A 17,218-nucleotide genomic window follows, 5' to 3' on the forward strand; every position below is an offset into this window, starting at 1 on the left:
TGTTCCGTACTCCAGGGAGGAAAGAAGCTCTGAGGTGAATGGAGTGGGCTACGCAAAAGTCCCAGAGTCGTATCGCCTCGAGGCACAGGGAGGAGGACCTGGTGCCGCCCTGCTTGTTGATATAGTACATGGTCGTCGTGTTGTCCGTGAACACGGCGACACAACGACCCTGAAGCTGATGACAGAACGCTTGACAAGCAAGGCGGACCGCTCTCAACTCCCGCATGTTGATGTGTAGCCCCACCTCCTCCTGGGACCACAGGCCCTGTGTCCGCAGGGTCCCTAGGTGGGCCCCCCAGCCTAGATCTGAGGCATCCGTTGTCAGGGATACCGAGGGCTGAGAGGGGTGGAAGGGAAGACCCGCACATAATACGGACTGGTCTAGCCATCAGCCGAGAGAATCTAAGACCTTCTGGGGGATTGTGACTAACATGTCTAACGGTTGCCTTGCCGGCCTGTAATGACTGATAAGCCACAGCTGGAGAGGCCTCATGCGGAGCCGAGCGTAGTCGGTCACAAAGGTGCAAGCCGCCATGTGGCCTAGCAGGGTTAGACATGTCCTCACTGACGTCAATGGGGCTGACCGCAAACGTTGAACGATCGCCACCATGGTCTGGAACCGTTGCAGAGGCAGCGAGGCCCTGCCCACAGTGGCGTCCAGGACGGCCCCGATAAATTCCACCTTCTGAGTGGGCCTCAGGGTGGACTTGTCTGTGTTTATCAAGAGGCCCAGACTTGCAAACATGCCGGTGATCACGCGGACATGGCTGTTGACTTGTTGTTCCGACGTGCCCCGAATCAACCAGTCGTCCAGATAAGGGAACACGTGGACACGGTTGCGCCGAAGATGCGCCACGACAACTGCCATGCATTTTGTAAACACCCTCGGGGCCGTGGACAGGCCAAATGGGAGGACTGCAAATTGATAATGAAGAGCCCCCACAATGAAGCGGAGAAAGCGTCTGTGGCACGGCCAAATGGCAATGTGGAAATACGCGTCCTGCATGTCGAGGGCGGCGTACCAGTCTCCCGGATCCAGGGATGGAATAATGGTCCCCAGGGATACCATGCGGAACTTCAACTTCACAAGGTATTTGTTGAGCTCTCGCAGGTCGAGGATAGGCCTGAGGCCCCCCTTGGCCTTGGGGATCAGAAAGTAGCGGGAATAAAACCCCTTGCCTTTCTCGTTTTCCGGAACCGCCTCTATAGCTCCTTTGCTGAGGAGCGTCTGCACCTCCTGCCGAAGGAATTGCTCGTGAGAGGGGTCCCTGAAGAGGGACGAGGAAGGAGGGCGGGAAGGAGGAAATGAAACAAACTGCAGGCGGTATCCCGTCTGCACCATGCTTAAGACCCAGCGGTCCGATGTTATTTGGGACCACGCCGGGAGGAAAAACGAAAGGCGGTTGGAAAACGGGGGGGGAAGGATCCATAGGGGAAACTGTTACTGCGCCCTCGGGCGCACCTTCAAAATGAAGGCTTAGGTCCAGGCGGGGGTTTTGAGGAGCCTTGGTTCTGCCCCCCTTGGTTCCCCGACTGCCTGCGCCTTCCGTTCCTGCCGCGGCGCCTGTAAAGGTCCTGCCGCTGGCGGAACTGGGAAAACGGCCTGCGTTGTTGTTGTTGCTGCGACCTAAAGGGTCTACGCTGCGTCACGGGGGTGTGCATCCCGAGGGACCGCATAATGACCCGGTTGTCTTTCAGACTCTTGAGTCTGGGGTCTGTCTTGTCAGAAAACAGGCCCTGGCCTTCGAAAGGAAGGTCCTGTATAGTATGTTGGAGCTCCGGCGGAAGGCCGGAAACCTGCAGCCAGGAGATGCGACGCATCGTAACTCCTGACGCGAGGGTACGGGCAGCCGAGTCCGCAGCGTCCAAGGAGGCTTGTAAGGCCGTGCGTGCGACCTTCTTGCCTTCGTCCAAGATGGCCGTAAACTCTTGGCGAGCATCCTGTGGCAGCAGCTCCTTAAATTTGTCCACTGCCACCCAGGAATTAAAGGCATATCTGCTCAGCAGGGCCTGCTGGTTGGAGACCCTGAGCTGCAGCGCCCCAGCCGAATACACCTTACGGCCAAGGAGGTCCATCCGCCTGGCTTCTCTGGATTTGGGGGCTGGAGCCTCCTGGCCGTGACGCTCCCTATCGTTCACTGATTGCACCACCAGTGAACCCGGAGTCGGGTGTACATGGAGATATTCGTATCCCCTAGAAGAGGCCATATACTTCCTCTCGACGCCTTTCGCTGTCGGAGGGATGGAGGCCGGGGACTGCCAGATGGTGTTGGCGTTGGCCTGGATGGTCCGTATGAAGGGCAGGGCGACCCTGGTGGGAGCATCAGAAGAGAGGATGGTTACAATTGGATCCTCTATCTCCGAGACCTCCTCTGCCTGCAGACTCAGATTTTGAGCCAATCGCCTGAGGAGGTCTTGGTGCGCCCTGAGATCCAGCGGGGGGGGACTGTTGGAGGAGGTACCCGCCACCGCCTCATCCGGGGAGGAGGATGAGGAGACCCCAGGCACGAGAGTGTCTAACTGAGGGTCTTCCTCAGCCCTCGCCTCTGCCTCAGGAGCCACAGCGGAGTCTTGCTGCTTGGACCCTTCCTTCCCTTCCGGGGAGGGAGGGGGGCGAGACAACGAGGCTTCAGGAGCCCTACGCTCCGCAGTCGCCGGCCTAGCAGGGAGCTGCTGGGGGCCCTGGGCCTGATGGTATGCCCAGGGTGTCCAGAATCCCCACTGTTGTGGGCCTTGGTCCTGCAGCGGCGGATCACCGAACAGCGCCGTCTGCCGGTCGGTGCCCAGCGCATACCCGCTGTCCGTCTGGGAGGATACGGACGGCTGTCTAGAGGGCCATGGAGGGGCCGACCCTGGATGGTAAGGGTCTGCGCGGGCCGGCACGGAGGATCGTCTCGGTGCCGGGGACCGGTGCCGGGAGTCATAACGGTGCCGGGATCGGGATCGGGACCGAGTTCTGTCGCGGTGCCGGGATCCTGATCGGTACCGGGCGCCGCTTCGGTGCCGGGACCTGCCACCGGCTCGGTGCCGGGAGGTCAACCGAGACCTGACACCGGCTCGGTGCCGGGAGGTCGATCGGGACTGGGACCTGCCACCGGCTCGGTGCCGGGAGGTCGACCGGTGCGGCGAGTAGCGTCGGGACCTGCTCCTAGAATCGCGGTGCCGGTCTCGGCGACTGGAACCTGACCGCGATCGTCTCGATGTCGACCGGTGCCGCGAGTGCGACCGGTACCGCTGAGGGGAGCGGTGCCGGGACTGTGAGCGGCGGCGGGATCTGGAGCGCCCAAGACGTCGGGACCTGGATCGTGAACGAGATCTTCTGGGCGGTGCCGACATCATGGGCTTGCCTCTGGACACAACCCGCACCAGAGGTACCGGGGGTGGCAGCCGAGTGGGCTCAGTCAGGGCTATGAGGTCCCGAGCCGAGGCGAAGGTCTCCGGTGTGGATGGGACCAGTATCTCAACCCCAGATCTCATGGGGGAGCTCGGCGGTACCGGACTCGACGGACCCGCTGGGCCCGGAGTCGACGGTGCCGGCGGCGCCGCGGCCGATGTCGAGGCCGGGCGCTCTAGCCGGGTCTGCCTGGCCGGAGTATTGGACTTCGACGGCCTTGGTTCTGACTCCGGTGCCGGAGAGGGCCGGTGCCGGGGAGTCTTCTCAGTGCCGGTGCGATCCGGTGCCGGCGCCGAGATCACGGCCTGCGAAGCCGTCGGGTCAAGTGCCGCCTCCATGAGGAGAGTCCGGAGCCTTTGATCCCTCTCCTTCTTTGTCCTCGGCTTAAAAGCCTTACAGATGCGGCACTTGTCAGATCTGTGCGATTCCCCGAGGCACTTCAGGCACGCTTCGTGGGGATCGCTGGTAGGCATGGGCTTCTTGCAGGCCGCACACTGCTTAAAGCCCGGCGAAACAGGCATGAGCCTGGCGCCGGGAAGGGCTAAGCCCCCGGCGAAGAACTACTTAACAACTATCTAACTTAACTATCTACTTAACCAACTAATTAACAACTATAATGGACTAGAGATGAACGATAGATAAACGATAGAGAACTAGGAGAGCTAGGGACGTGGAGGACAGCTATGCCGCGCTCCACAGTTCCAACGACCGACACGGCGGTAAGAAGGAACTGAGGAGCGGGCGGGCCGGCAGGGATATATATTGGGCGCCATGGCGGCGCCACTCCAGGGGGCGACCTGCCGGCCCACTGGAGTTGCTAGGGTAAAAAGTTTCCGACGAACGTGCACGCGCGGCGCGCACACCTAACTGGAATGGATGTGAGCAATCACTCGAAGAAGAACTCTATAGTCTGTGTTATGTACAAGATCAGGGTAGTTGACTATAATGGTCTTAAGATCTATGAATCTGAGGCACTCACTCTATTGACACAGACGACACAATGAAAGAGTGTAAGAACTCTCCATTCCAGGAATGAAGGTGTTTTCCTAGCTTCTTTAGGCCTTTATAGTGACTCCTCTCCATCCCAAAAGTCTTGTATTTCTTCTGAGGTTAGATATATGCCTGTTTGTAAGGCAGCTAAATCATTTGCTATGGGTGTCTGCTGAACTTGATTACGTGCAGGTGCAGAGACTCAGGATTTCTAATGATTTGTTCTAATGTCACTATGTAAAGAAAAGGCAGTTGTCGGAAGACACCACAGATAAATGGATGGGTTTCATTATGAAAGTAAAAGAACCAATTCTGCTGGTAACGTTTTCCCAGAACCACAGTGGTGGGAAACACAGAAGTTCATTAGCTGGCTCATATTTTTAGACTTCATTAAAAAAATGAACCAACCCTTCTCTCTGATGTTTAGGAAAGTCTTTAGAAGTGACCAAATACATAAAAGGCAATTAAGACATTGCACAGCTTGAAATACTTGACACCTCTAATATTTTCATAAACTGGAAAATAAAATGGTAATTGTGTATTAGAAGAATTACAATGGCTAACGTGTATCAGAGAGGTGGCTGTGTTAGTCTGGACCTGTAAAAAGCAAGAGTTCTGTGCCACCTTATAGACTAACAAATGTATTGGAGCATAAGCTTTCATGGGTGAATACCCACTTCACGGGACACATGGCTAACATGTTTATAAGGACTTTAGAAATCTCCATAGTGCATCAACTGAATGGAAGTATGAACTAAAAGAGCTACAAGACTGTTGAGTTAGGAGACTGAATAGAGCCTTCTACATCTGAGAACCAAAAAACTGAGTGATGAACTGCTGTTTACATAGAAAATGGCAAGTAGCGTACACATAGCTACAGGCTACAGCAAAAAGTGGGCTGTGTCCAAACTGCAGCGTGTAGTTTTATGTGTGGGTGAAAAGCTCTGGTCGGAGGGAGACAGCGGGGAAAAGCTTCACTAGCTTCCTGCTATCAGATCCTTTCACTGCAATGAGGAAAGGCTTCAGCAGTTGGGAGCTGCCACAGTCTTTTTGCGCTGCCAGAATCTTTCCCTTGAGGCGAGGAAGGGCTCCAGCACTACGGTGCTGGCAGAGCATTCCCCTCTGCTTCCCCGCTGGCTCCCCTCACCTGAGACTTCCCTTGCTGCCAAAGACTTTTCCTACTACAGTAGCAGAACACTATAAACCGCTATTTTTAGTGGTGTAGAGAAGGAAGCACAGCTGAAGCATGTCAAGAGCACATGGGGTATGTCCTTGCACACATACAGATGCCCTTCAGGTGTGTCTTTACTCTACTCACCTAAGCCGTACCTCACCATCTACACTGCTATTTATCGCCATGCTGGGGGGCTACGGCCTCTGCATGCTACTGCCAAAAAGCATGCAGATGTACCTTAAGTGTAGTGCTACCCATGTAATTCTGTAATTTAGGAGCAAATCCTACACAGGGTTTTGGGCAAGGAAGACAATAGAAGAGGTTGTCTGTGATGGAAAGAACATATGGTTTAACTTAAACTTTACTGTGGCTGGTTATTTTTTGGCTTGGTGTGAAGGAACTGCTGGCTTTCCTTTTGTTCATTTTATTTTCACACTGGTACCAAGGGCACAGGATAAGCACTTTTGTGGTAAATTTTATAAACTGAAATAAACAAAACAGAGCTAAATTAAGTCAGAATCTGTCATAGAAAATCTTTTCAAAGCCTGCAACTGAACATGAACAAGTTTAAAGGTTTTCTTTATTTTTGTGTTGTCTCTTACATAAACAGTGTTCTGTTTAAATACAACTATAATTTGTATTTGACTGCTAATGATGGGAACGTAGTAGTTTAGTTCTGGAGACAATAAAACATCCTTACCTCAGGAAAAAAGATTAACTGGTCTAAAGGTAACTAGGGAAATAAGGGAGAGGCTGTAGATTCTGTTCATAGTGGGTACCAAAGAAAATAGATAAGGGTCACTTGCTTGCATAGAGTATACACTCAGACAATAGGGCTTCCAAGTTTCTGTGATCTGCTGCTTTAAAAACTTACTGTATATTCATTTTACTGCTGTAAGACAATTTTTTCTTATAGTGGCTAACTTTGTACAATGATTAGTCGTAGTGCATCACTGATAACTTACAAGGCAACTTGGCCATAATCAGCTCAATAAATATTCAATATATTAGATAGATCATTAGGGTTGGAAGGGACTTCAACAGATCATCTAGTCCAACCCCCCTTCTCAAAACACGATCAATCCTCAAATGGCACCCTCAAGGATTGAACTGACAACTCTCGGTTTAGCAGGCCAATGCTCAAACCACTGAGATATTCCAGGTCTTTAAAATCAAATATGTACCTGAGAGCCAGAAACACCAGAAGACTGCATATAATAATGTTGGTTTGGTAGTTTTGCATACATGGAATACACTGGATCTTCATTCATCAACTTGGTATATAATGAAAGAGCCTCCATGACCTTAACATTGAGCTCTGAAAGTTCTGAATGTTTCCTGGAATAATTAATAATATTTTAATGTAAATTGAAGTTCCCTTTTATAGAAATACCTGCATATATCATCTATTATATCATATGGCTTACTGTACATTTTAGCTATTTATATTGAACTGAGTAATACGGTGGATCTGTACATGATGAGGTACCAGAGCAAACTATTTTTACTGCATGGGAAATGATGCCTAGACACACTGATCAAGTGTTATAACTCCGACTAGTAGTCAGAAATATTAATTCTTCATCAAGTAGACAAGCAAGAAATTTTAATTAGTTACTCCTGAGTACAGGCAGGAGATACAATATTTCAGCATTCTAAAGTTAGCAAAAGAAATCATTCACACTAAAAGTACTAGCACTCCTTTGAGAGAAAATCCCCTAAGTCATCTTCCCATGGGGGACAGTTATGATTTATATTACCATACTGCCAAGGCGCCATAATCATGGAGCAGGACCGTATTAACTATATATACTTTCTCTGGCACATATTATACTGAAAGTACTTATAGCAAGCCATAATGTGAACAACTGGTACTTTTGCTATTATTTCAAAAGAGAGTGTCTGAGCCTTAATAATCAGTATCAGCATATATATGTACTTTCTTACCTATCAATATCTTCCAGCTTTTCATCAATGAGAGGTCCCATTTGGTGGCATATTGCTAGGAGAGAATTACATATATATAATCAGAATCACAAAGATTTCAGTTGTTTATACTGAAAATCAGAAAGTAAACATTAAGTGCTTTTTTAAAAAAATTGCTACTTGAAATATTTAGATGTCAAAATAAATTTCTAAGATCATAAATACAATTTAACTTGTGATTCATAAAAGCTAGAGTAAAAGTTGGTTATGTACCTTTTTTTATTAAAGGTTGAGGCTTAGCTTCTCCAAGTTAGATTTTGGAAACTGGGAAGCAACAAAACGCAGCATAAATCCCCCTCTCCCCCTTACATTTTTAAGGAAGTGGAATAACTCAAGAAGGTTTTGCAGTTCTCACTGTTTCTTCATAGCACTACAACCCTGGAATTTGTATAAAGAAGGCAATTCTGATGATGATCAATAGATATTAATAGACTGTTGCAAAAATATTATGCATATATATAATACCACCTAGCTCTTGTTTTTCACTAGATCTCAAAAGCACTTTACACAGGAGGTAAATATTATCACCATTTTACAGATGAAGAAAATTGAGAACAGAGGTGAAGTCACTTGCCCAGGGTAACCCAGCAGACCAGTGAAAGAAAAAAATTAGTCGTTAGCCTCTAGCCTCTGACTTTCTATAAATATACCAAGTTATTTTTGCAAGTTTAAAAAAGAATGGTTACCTACAGTAACTGTGCTTCTTCAAGGTGTGTTGTACACACGGATTTCACTCTTGGTGCAAATGAGCCCTATATGCACAAGATTGGGATCATGGCTAGCAGCATCCACTGGGGCCAGGCCTGCATCCTGTATGCCTCCCCCACAACTGAGGACATAAAGCAGAGCAGGCCCAGTCCCTGAGGTTCTCCACCCATACAGAATCCCAGAGGAGTACAAATCCATAAGTAGTGGGGAAGGAGGGTGAGTCATGGAATTTAAGTGGACAACATGTCTCAAAGAATCACAGTCACTGTCAGGAAAGTAATTGTTCTTTCTTCAAGTGATTGTCCATTCTTGGTGACTAACAACCAGGTATCTGTTTGCTTGGAGGTAGGTAATAGGAGTCCTGCTTCAACCGTGACTGCAGGACAGTCCAACCAAAGTGGGCATTTGATCTGGAAACCTCTATTAAAGAACAATGTCTTGTAAAAGTGTGGACTATGCTCCATGTTGCTGGGCTAAAGATTTCAGAAACAGGGACATTCTTCAAAAAGGCAGCAGAGACTGCTTGGCTAGATGGATCTAACCTGGCTAATAATCTCAGAGGATACTGTCTGACTCAGCGGTGGGCAACCTGCGGCCTATCAGGGTAATCTGCTCGCGGGCTGCAAGACAGCTTGTTTACATTGACCATCCATAGGCACAGCTGCCTGCAGCTTCCAGTGGCTGCGGTTCTCCGTTCCCTGCCAACGGGAGCTGCGGGAAGCGTCACAAGCTGCAGGGACGTGCTGGCTGCCACTTCCCGCAGATTGCTCACCGCTGGTTTGACTCACAAGTCTCTCTACAAAGGCCATAAACAGTCTAGGTGCATTCCTGAATAATTTTTTCCTGTCACTGTAAAAAGACAGTGACCTTAGTATACCAAGTGCCTGAAGTGTAGTTTTCCCTAACAGTGAATGAGACTTGGAGAAGAAAGCTGGGAGACAAGTATGTGGGTTCACATAGAAATCTGAAATACTCTTGGGCAGGAACTTGGGATGAGGATGGAGAGAAACCTTGTTCTTATGAAATATTGTAAGGCATACCTACAACGAGGGCCTGAATTTCACCTACCCTCTAACCTGATGTAATGGTTACTAAAAGTCTGTCCTCATAGAGAAGTGAAACAGACACATAGTACTAAGAGTTCGAAGTGTGTGTGTGTGCGCGCGTGCGCAGGGGGGACAGGACACTTCCATCAACTATATTATAGACTCATAGACTCATAGACTCTAGGACTGGAAGGGACCTCGAGAGGTCATCGAGTCCAGTCCCCTGCCCTCATGGCAGGACCAAATACTGTCTAGACCATCCCTAATAGACATTTATCTAACCTACTCTTAAATATCTCCAGCGATGGAGATTCCACAACTTCCCTAGGCAATTTATTCCAGTGTTTGACTACCCTGACAGTTAGGAACTTTTTCCTAATGTCCAACCTAAATCTCCCTTGCTGCAGTTTAAGCCCATTGCTTCTTGTTCTATCATTGGAGGCTAAGGTGAACAAGTTTTCTCCCTCCTCCTGATGACACCCTTTTAGATACCTGAAAACTGATATCAGGTCCCCTCTCAGTCTTCTCTTTTCCAAACTAAACAAACCCAATTCCTTCAACCTTCCTTCATAGGTCATGTTCTCAAGACCTTTAATCATTCTTGTTGCTCTTCTCTGGACCCTCTCCAATTTCTCCACATCTTTCTTGAAATGCGGTGCCCAGAACTGGACACAATACTCCAGTTGAGGCCTAACCAGCGCAGAGTAAAGCGGAAGTCCCTAGAGTGAGGGATCTCCCAAACAGGGAGAAAAAACATGAATGGGGTCCTTACCAGTGAAGGGAGGGAAAAAACACAGTATAACCCTTGGATGGAAGGGTGATGTGCAGACATTTCTGCTAGATGGACCTGTATAGTTTCAGGGCCAATAAGCATTCCAATATTACTGAAATGGGTGCTGTCAAGGGAGACAGCTGGTGCGGAGATGTACAAATAGGAAATCTCTTCTATTTAGCTTTATAAATCGGTTGGAGTGATGCTTTCTTGCTTTGGAGCACAACGTTCTGAATTTCAGCTGAACAGCTTCCTTCAATGAATGTCATCTAGCCAGCATCTAAGCTAAGAGAGTCAGATTTTGCATCTGGATACAGCCATTGTTCTGTGAGCAGGCAAGGTGACTGGCCTGAAAGAGTCATCAGATTCAAGTGCCAGAACCGCTTAGTCCATGCTGGGACTATCAATCATCAGTGCTGGGTCATGCCTTACTTGTTTTACTGGTGTGGAGGAAAACAAACCTATTTCTTTGTATCCCCACATGTGAAAATTTTCTACAGGACTGAGCCTTTCTGAGACCCCTTGTGGCTGTCTGAAAACTGTCACTGAGTTGATTTTGAAAGGTGTTGGGAAGGCTAGGAAGGTGTAGAGCCACTGGTGTGATCTGATTTGGAATGCACCAACTCCAGAGTTGCATAAGTTCCTGACAGAGTGGGGATGATCTCACTCCACCTTTTCTAATGATAAAGCATAGTTGTGGTGTTGTCTGTCAGTAATTGGATTGTGGATCCCTGGAAAAGAGAGAGGAAAGCTTTGCTCAGGCAGATGGCTCTGAACTCTAGGGCATTTATGCGGAGTCAAGTATATTGAAGAGATGCTGAATATGAAGGTGATCTACATGAACCCCATCACCACTCTTAGTAGGTAGAGGTGTAGAGAAACTTTTTTGCCACCAGCAGAACAAAGAGAGGACTTCTTGTGGAACTGTGATCAGATCCATGTGTCACCTGCTTGGTGTGTGTGTGTATATATATATCAGTTTCAACCACCCTTGCATGCAATGTAGGTGAAGTGCATCATGTAAGTGCATGAGGCCATGAGTCTCAGCAGTTTAAGGCCTGATTTCACTGATGTTCTTGGATGAGCTTCAAGTTAGTTGATGAGGTTCACTATAGTTTGGAATCTTTCCTGTGAAAGCCAAACTCTTCCTGACCTAGAATCTAACACTGCTCCTATGAACTCTATGCTTCTAGTTGGAGTAAGTATGTAGGGTACTGAGGGAAGAGCTTTAAGGTTTTCAAATCAAGTTGGTCACATGTTGGTGTGATCTTCCTCATGACATCAGCCAGTTGAAGTATTATTAGACCTGGATCTCTGGTCTCCTTAAATTAGCTGCCACAATGGCCAAACACTTGGTGTATAATCTTGGTGCAGTGGAAGATCTTTGGGCAGGACCCACTGTAGGGAAGATGTTCTTACGTGTAATCGGAGGTATTTTCTGCAGGCTGGATGAATGAATGTGGAGATAAGCATCTTGCAGGTCAAGAGCCACGAACAGTCTTGAGAACCTTAAAATGGAATTATGGAGGCTAGTCAACATCCTAAACTTAAAACAGTGGATGAATCTGAGACATTAAAGGTCTGTGAAGGAATGTCATCTCCCTTTCTTCTCTGGGATGAGAAAATTTTAAGGTGACCTCCTCCACTGCTCCTGGTTGTAGAAGGGAATCTACTGCTAGCTTTAATACTATCTTTTGAGAAGAGGTCCTGAAAAGAGACAGGAAAGTAGTGAGAAAAAGGTAGAAAAGGACTGGAACTGGACAGAATACTCCTTTACAATCTCCAGGGCCCACTGGTTTGAGGTGATCCCAGTCCAGGCTGATTGAAATAAGAGACAGCTACCAAGAGGAGAAGGAAGAAAAAGATCCTTGAATGGTTGTCAGGCTCTTGACATTGGCATCAAACCTGCTGTCTGGCGGAAGCCACAGATTATGGGGCAGAAGAGGATGAGGCAGAGGATCATGTCTGGTTGAGTCTCTGTGTCTTCTCCTTGGCAGCTACAAGGTCCTCTGGGGACTGACGATAGTATCAGGCAGAAAAAGAAGACTGTGTGAAGGAGGATTATTGATGTGCTTGTTCCTTTCACATAAAGGCCCAAACAAAAAAAAGCCACTCTTGGAGGGCCACATCAGACCTAGAATAAAAAGTTCATTGCCTTCAAAGGGAAGATCCTTAATCGCTGTTTGGACCTCCCTGGGGATACCTGAGTACTGGAATCAGGAAGCCCCCTGCCTCCCCACCCACCATGGCCATATTACAAGCTGTGATGTCAGATTCATAAGATTGTAAGGAAATGCAGGCAATCAACTGTCCCTCTGTCTGATGGTTTTCATCTTCTTTTGATATTTCTTTGGAAGATAGTGTACTAACTGAGATGAAGTATCCCAGTTTAAGAAGCAATACTCAGAAAGAACGGCCTGACAGTTAGACATCTGCATCTGGAAACTGGCTTACAAAAAATACCTTATGCCCACATAAGTCTAATTTATTTAGGTTCTTCTCCCTCAACACGGATTTGGAAGGTCCCTCTTTTTACCCTCCTTGAACAGCAACCACTACAAGAGAACTCAGAACTGGATGGGAGTAAAAATATTCTGATCCCTTACGAGGGACCCAATAGCCCCGTCACCTTGCTTTGTGGTTGGGATAGATGCTGTTGCATGGCACAAGTTTTTTGGCATGGGGACCCTGCAGTGTGTGGAAGGGTGTAAGACGTACAAAAGTTTGTGGTTTTGCCTGACCTACATATCTATCTATCTAGAAAATATCCTGGGTCTCTGTTATGTGCCTAACAAGGTCCTGGAACACTGTGAAGTCATCCACTGAGGCAGATGTAGGAGTTTATTGCCTTACCTGGGAAGGAAAGTCACATAGGGGAGTAGGTGTTCTTCTCCTCGTTTTCCTCCTGCTAGGACCTAAGGCTGCGCTAGTTGGGAACAGTGAGGGATGGAGGAGGGGGGACTACCAACAGGGCTGTAAGCCTATGGGTCCCAAGCCTCTTCCTGCTACCTCATGAAATCTTCTCTAGAATCCCTTTCTGACTCCAATTGTGCTACCCAAGAAGGGGAAAATGGATGAGTGGGAGATGAGAAAGAAAAGGAGGAAGTGTATCAGAAAAGCCATTCTATTGGGAGTGCCCTGTATTTGGAGAGGAGATGGTAGTACTGGGGATACCTCCTTAACTTGATGTACCGATATCTCAGAAGCTGGTTGAATGGATATCACCACATTGAATCCTGCAAAGAAGAGGTGACTCCAGAACCGGGCCCACAGTTAAGTCACTTAGTGCAGTGTTTGCTTTGGGTGTTGGGGCACCCAGCAGTGCAGGTACCAACAGAAATGCAATCTGAGAATATAGAGGAGCGGTCTTGGCAATTAGTAGCAATCAGGGAACCTCCGGTGGCCTGGCCTTTTCAGGCTTCTGGCCCTTAAGAGGCTGAGTCTAAAGTTCATCACAGTGAAATTCATGTGGACAATCATTCAAAAAAAGAGAACAAAGTTACCTTACCTTCAAGATGAAGCAGCTCTGGGAGGTCCGGCTGATCATCAGTTGGATCTGCACTTTGTAACATCTGTAACAGTTGGTCCATTTTATCCTATAATGAAAATGAGAGAATTAGTATGGGAAAATAGCTGGGTTTTACACTGGATGGTATAAGATTACTGTAATGCAATATTCCTTTATGTCTCGACCCCTGCCCCCCCCCCCCACAATGTTCTTTCTGATCCTCTAAGATAAGGACTCTACCAGCATTAACAACACCCTTCGTTTCAGCAGATATGAACAACAGTATGAGCCTTTATGTAAGATTTTCATTGCTAATAATGGTAATTACCAAAGGGCCAAACACATCCCCTCCAAAAAAAATAAAAATAATAATAAAAAAAAAGCCCCTAACAGCACAAAAGGAGCAAGAATGCTCCATTTACTCTCCTGAAAGAGTGTTATTTTAAGAAGTTTCCATTGAGTTTCTTATTTCCCAGGAGATGGTTATCCATCTGAAAGTTTCAACTGCACACAAAGTAAATGTAACTTTAAAGAAAGTCATAGAGAATTAAAAAGGAGAAGCAAAGAATATGACAAAAATGGTTTAATAATATGAAATGTAGAATGTCCATCATATATAAAAGTCATTCCTCAGAATTTTATTTTATAAGCAGCTTCTACTTTTCATTCTACTTCAATTACATAAGCAATGCTACCACCTAGTGGGATACATAAGTATCTACAAAGTGCACATAGTAAGAACGCTAAAAGAAATGCATAAATATTTAATACATATATAGCTGGAGCTATACGCCATATTTTGAAAGTATAACTAGTAGTCCATAAGTACCTAAATAAAGGAAGGGAAGGAGAAAGCTAAGAGCAAAGCAGGTGCTGAGCTGCCTGGCCTTTACAGTCTCATCTTGATGGGCAAAAAGGTGTGCTTTTCAATCATGTTAGCTCAGTACAGTTGAAAAGCCACACTAAGATGTAGTTTAACATGCCAGAAGCCATGTTAACTGTGTTAAGCTAACTCAATTTAAACACACACCTCTTTTGCCCATAAGGCACGTTCTAAGAGGAAAGCAACATATAGTGAGAAAGCAGAAGGCTGGAACCACACAGTCTTCCCAAGAGCAGAATGGAAAGGGAACAAGCAAGCAGCTCAACAGCAGCACAGCACAAATGCAATAGCAGCGGGGGCTCCCAGAATTAGGGAGAGGTGCAATTGATATTAGGAGAGTTGTAGGGCCTCAGTAACTTAAATTTGGGGAAGGGTCAGAAGGATGAGAGAGATTTTGGAGGGATTTTGGAGAGCAAGGGTATTCCTGAAGAACAGAGAGAAGGAAGGAAAGATCTGGGGCCAGTGTGTGTTCTTGGTGCTGAAGGAAAGATGGCCTGAATCCTTGAGGCTGTTTATGATGAGGCAAGGCTAAGATTCCTGGGTAATGAAAGAAAAAGTTCCTTCAGAGACTGGGGCAGAAGACAGTGTTTACACAGGGGACATGCTGGAGAAGGGGGCCAGGATATGGTATTTCTGAGAGATGGGACAATAAAAGTAGAATTGAGAAAAGGAAGCCCAATTTGAAAGTGAAATCTGCAGTCTGAACCTACAGTTTGGTGCTAGGAACCCAAGTTGGAAGCTGCTCCTAATTCAATTTAATAAGAACATATGAGAGAAGTGAGTGGGGGAAAAAGGCCTGCAGAAGTGTAAAAAAAAATAATAATATTAAATAAAAATGGCAAGTCTGAAGTGCCTCTCCCCTTCTAGATTGTGGTCCCCTTGATATTTCAGAATATTTTTGGCCCTTGGACTGAGGAGCTTGGACACCATTGGTTTAGATGTATTAAATGCTGAAATCAATATTTTTACTGTACGTACTTCATCAATATAAACTGGTTCAGGCTCAGGTTCTATTGTCTCTACTTGAACTTCATCACTGAACTGTACTGTTTTCTTCTCCGTTTTCACTGTAAAACACATGGACTTTTTAAAAAAAAAGTAAATCCCAACTGCAAAAATAAAATGTTACGCTGAAAACATTTTGTCTGCCATTTAAATTATTTGGCGGTTGAAACACATTGTAAACTTGAAACTGAAAAAAGAAACAAAGTTTAAGCAATTGAAAGATTTGTTTTCTGAAAAACAAAACTGAACCTCCCGGCACATATTTATATTTGTAATCTTATTACTAAGCATTTACAGACAAGGGTCGATCACTTTTGAAGATAGGACTTCGGCGCTTCTGAAAATTCTACCCAAGGCCTTTTTTAAGAGCTGGAATGTCCTCCAAGTGAATGTAAGTAAACAGATACCCTGATGTGAAAGTGCAGAGGAAAATTCTTGCTTTATCAATAACTCCTTAGAAGTAAGCCATATTTTATAATTTTATATATAGATTGATCTACAGATATATAAAATAGGATGGTGGCACCATCTATTAAGGTTGCTGATGTGTGTGTCTGAGCATGAACAAGTGCACCAACATGCATACTTAAAAAAAAACAAAAAAAACATTGCTTGGTTGCATCCACTCCCATCTCAACATGAATTTGTCAAAGGTAACAAAAGTACCCAACCTAACAAACCCACCGATAAGTCTAATGAAAAATTAAATCAGATTTAAATTTATAGTTTGTCACCCTGAAAGTCTTATTAAATATTAAACATTTATTCTTTTTACTTAAGTGCTCAAAGAGGGTCAGACTGAAGGATGTTATTTCTGCTAAAAGAACTAAAACAGCAAATTGTTCCTTTCATCCAGTACATGTCCACCAATCCTATACTTTTGTGAAGGTGTCAGAGCAGACCCAATAGGGCAAAAAAATGAAAAAAGGACCTTCACAAACAAGAGTGTTACAGCTGATTTGTTTTTACTTTAACTTCAGCCACAGCATTGAATGGTTTCCAACTGAAAGTTGCACCTTAGAATTCTTGGAGGGAAAGTGTTTGAAATTATGAAAGGTAGAAGCAATGGTCAATTCGCAGATTTCTTCTGCTGGAGCTCTAGCCTTTTCTACTTTCATCCCAGTCACTGCCCCAGTAAGCTTTAATTGTAATTTTTATTTTTTTCGTAGGATCAAGGATCATTTACAGAATAGTTCTCTAAGACAGGTAGATACCACTACTGTTTGTAAGGATGCAGCAGAGGATCCTTGGTTCCGCATAAACCATTGCTGTATCTCTAACCTTATAAATGAACTACAAAGTAGAATAATGTGGGTATACGTTAATGAAAATGTCTGAAGGGAAACAGACTTCCTGGGAGAACTCTTCTTCTTCACATAGTCCGTTGGTTCGACTATGATGTTTTCATGCCCTCTATGAAAGCATGAGTGACTCTGAAGTCCAAAGCGTGGACACACATGCTCATAAGCAGATCGGGCAGACAAAGTCCTTTGAATGGGAGATCCCTTTTACAAGAATAAACCTCAAGCCCGGGTATAGCTGTACCTGTCTCTGCAGAGTATCTAGGAAGGAAGGGTTGCCCACATTATTGGCTGTAGGATTCTGAGTCCTATCTTCATCTATCTGTAGGGTCCTCGATGCTAGTATCTGCATCTTATAGCTTAGTAGTCCCTCTTTAACAGCTGGGCATTCCACGCTAATAGTGAGAATTGCCTACTTGTGTCTCAGAGCAGAACGCTCTGGTGGCAGGGT

The 17,218-nt window shown here is 46.1% G+C and overlaps 1 protein-coding gene across 2 annotated transcripts in view; it reads right to left on the minus strand.

Moving 5' to 3' along the window:
• The window catches only part of STAM (signal transducing adaptor molecule), a 76,623-nt gene that overhangs the window by 6,215 nt on the left and 53,190 nt on the right, over positions 1 to 17,218 (minus strand). For both annotated transcript variants that reach the window (XM_030550437.1, XM_030550438.1), the window contains exons 9-12: positions 15,440 to 15,528; positions 13,579 to 13,666; positions 7,506 to 7,560; positions 6,743 to 6,896 (exon numbers count right to left, since the gene is read on the minus strand). In XM_030550437.1, the coding sequence (XP_030406297.1) occupies positions 6,743 to 6,896; positions 7,506 to 7,560; positions 13,579 to 13,666; positions 15,440 to 15,528 (386 nt within the window). The remainder of the gene's footprint in view (positions 1 to 6,742; positions 6,897 to 7,505; positions 7,561 to 13,578; positions 13,667 to 15,439; positions 15,529 to 17,218) is intronic.

The sequence above is a fragment of the Gopherus evgoodei genome, chromosome 2, assembly GCF_007399415.2.
Source record: "Gopherus evgoodei ecotype Sinaloan lineage chromosome 2, rGopEvg1_v1.p, whole genome shotgun sequence".
NCBI classification, from domain to species: Eukaryota; Metazoa; Chordata; order Testudines; family Testudinidae; genus Gopherus; species Gopherus evgoodei.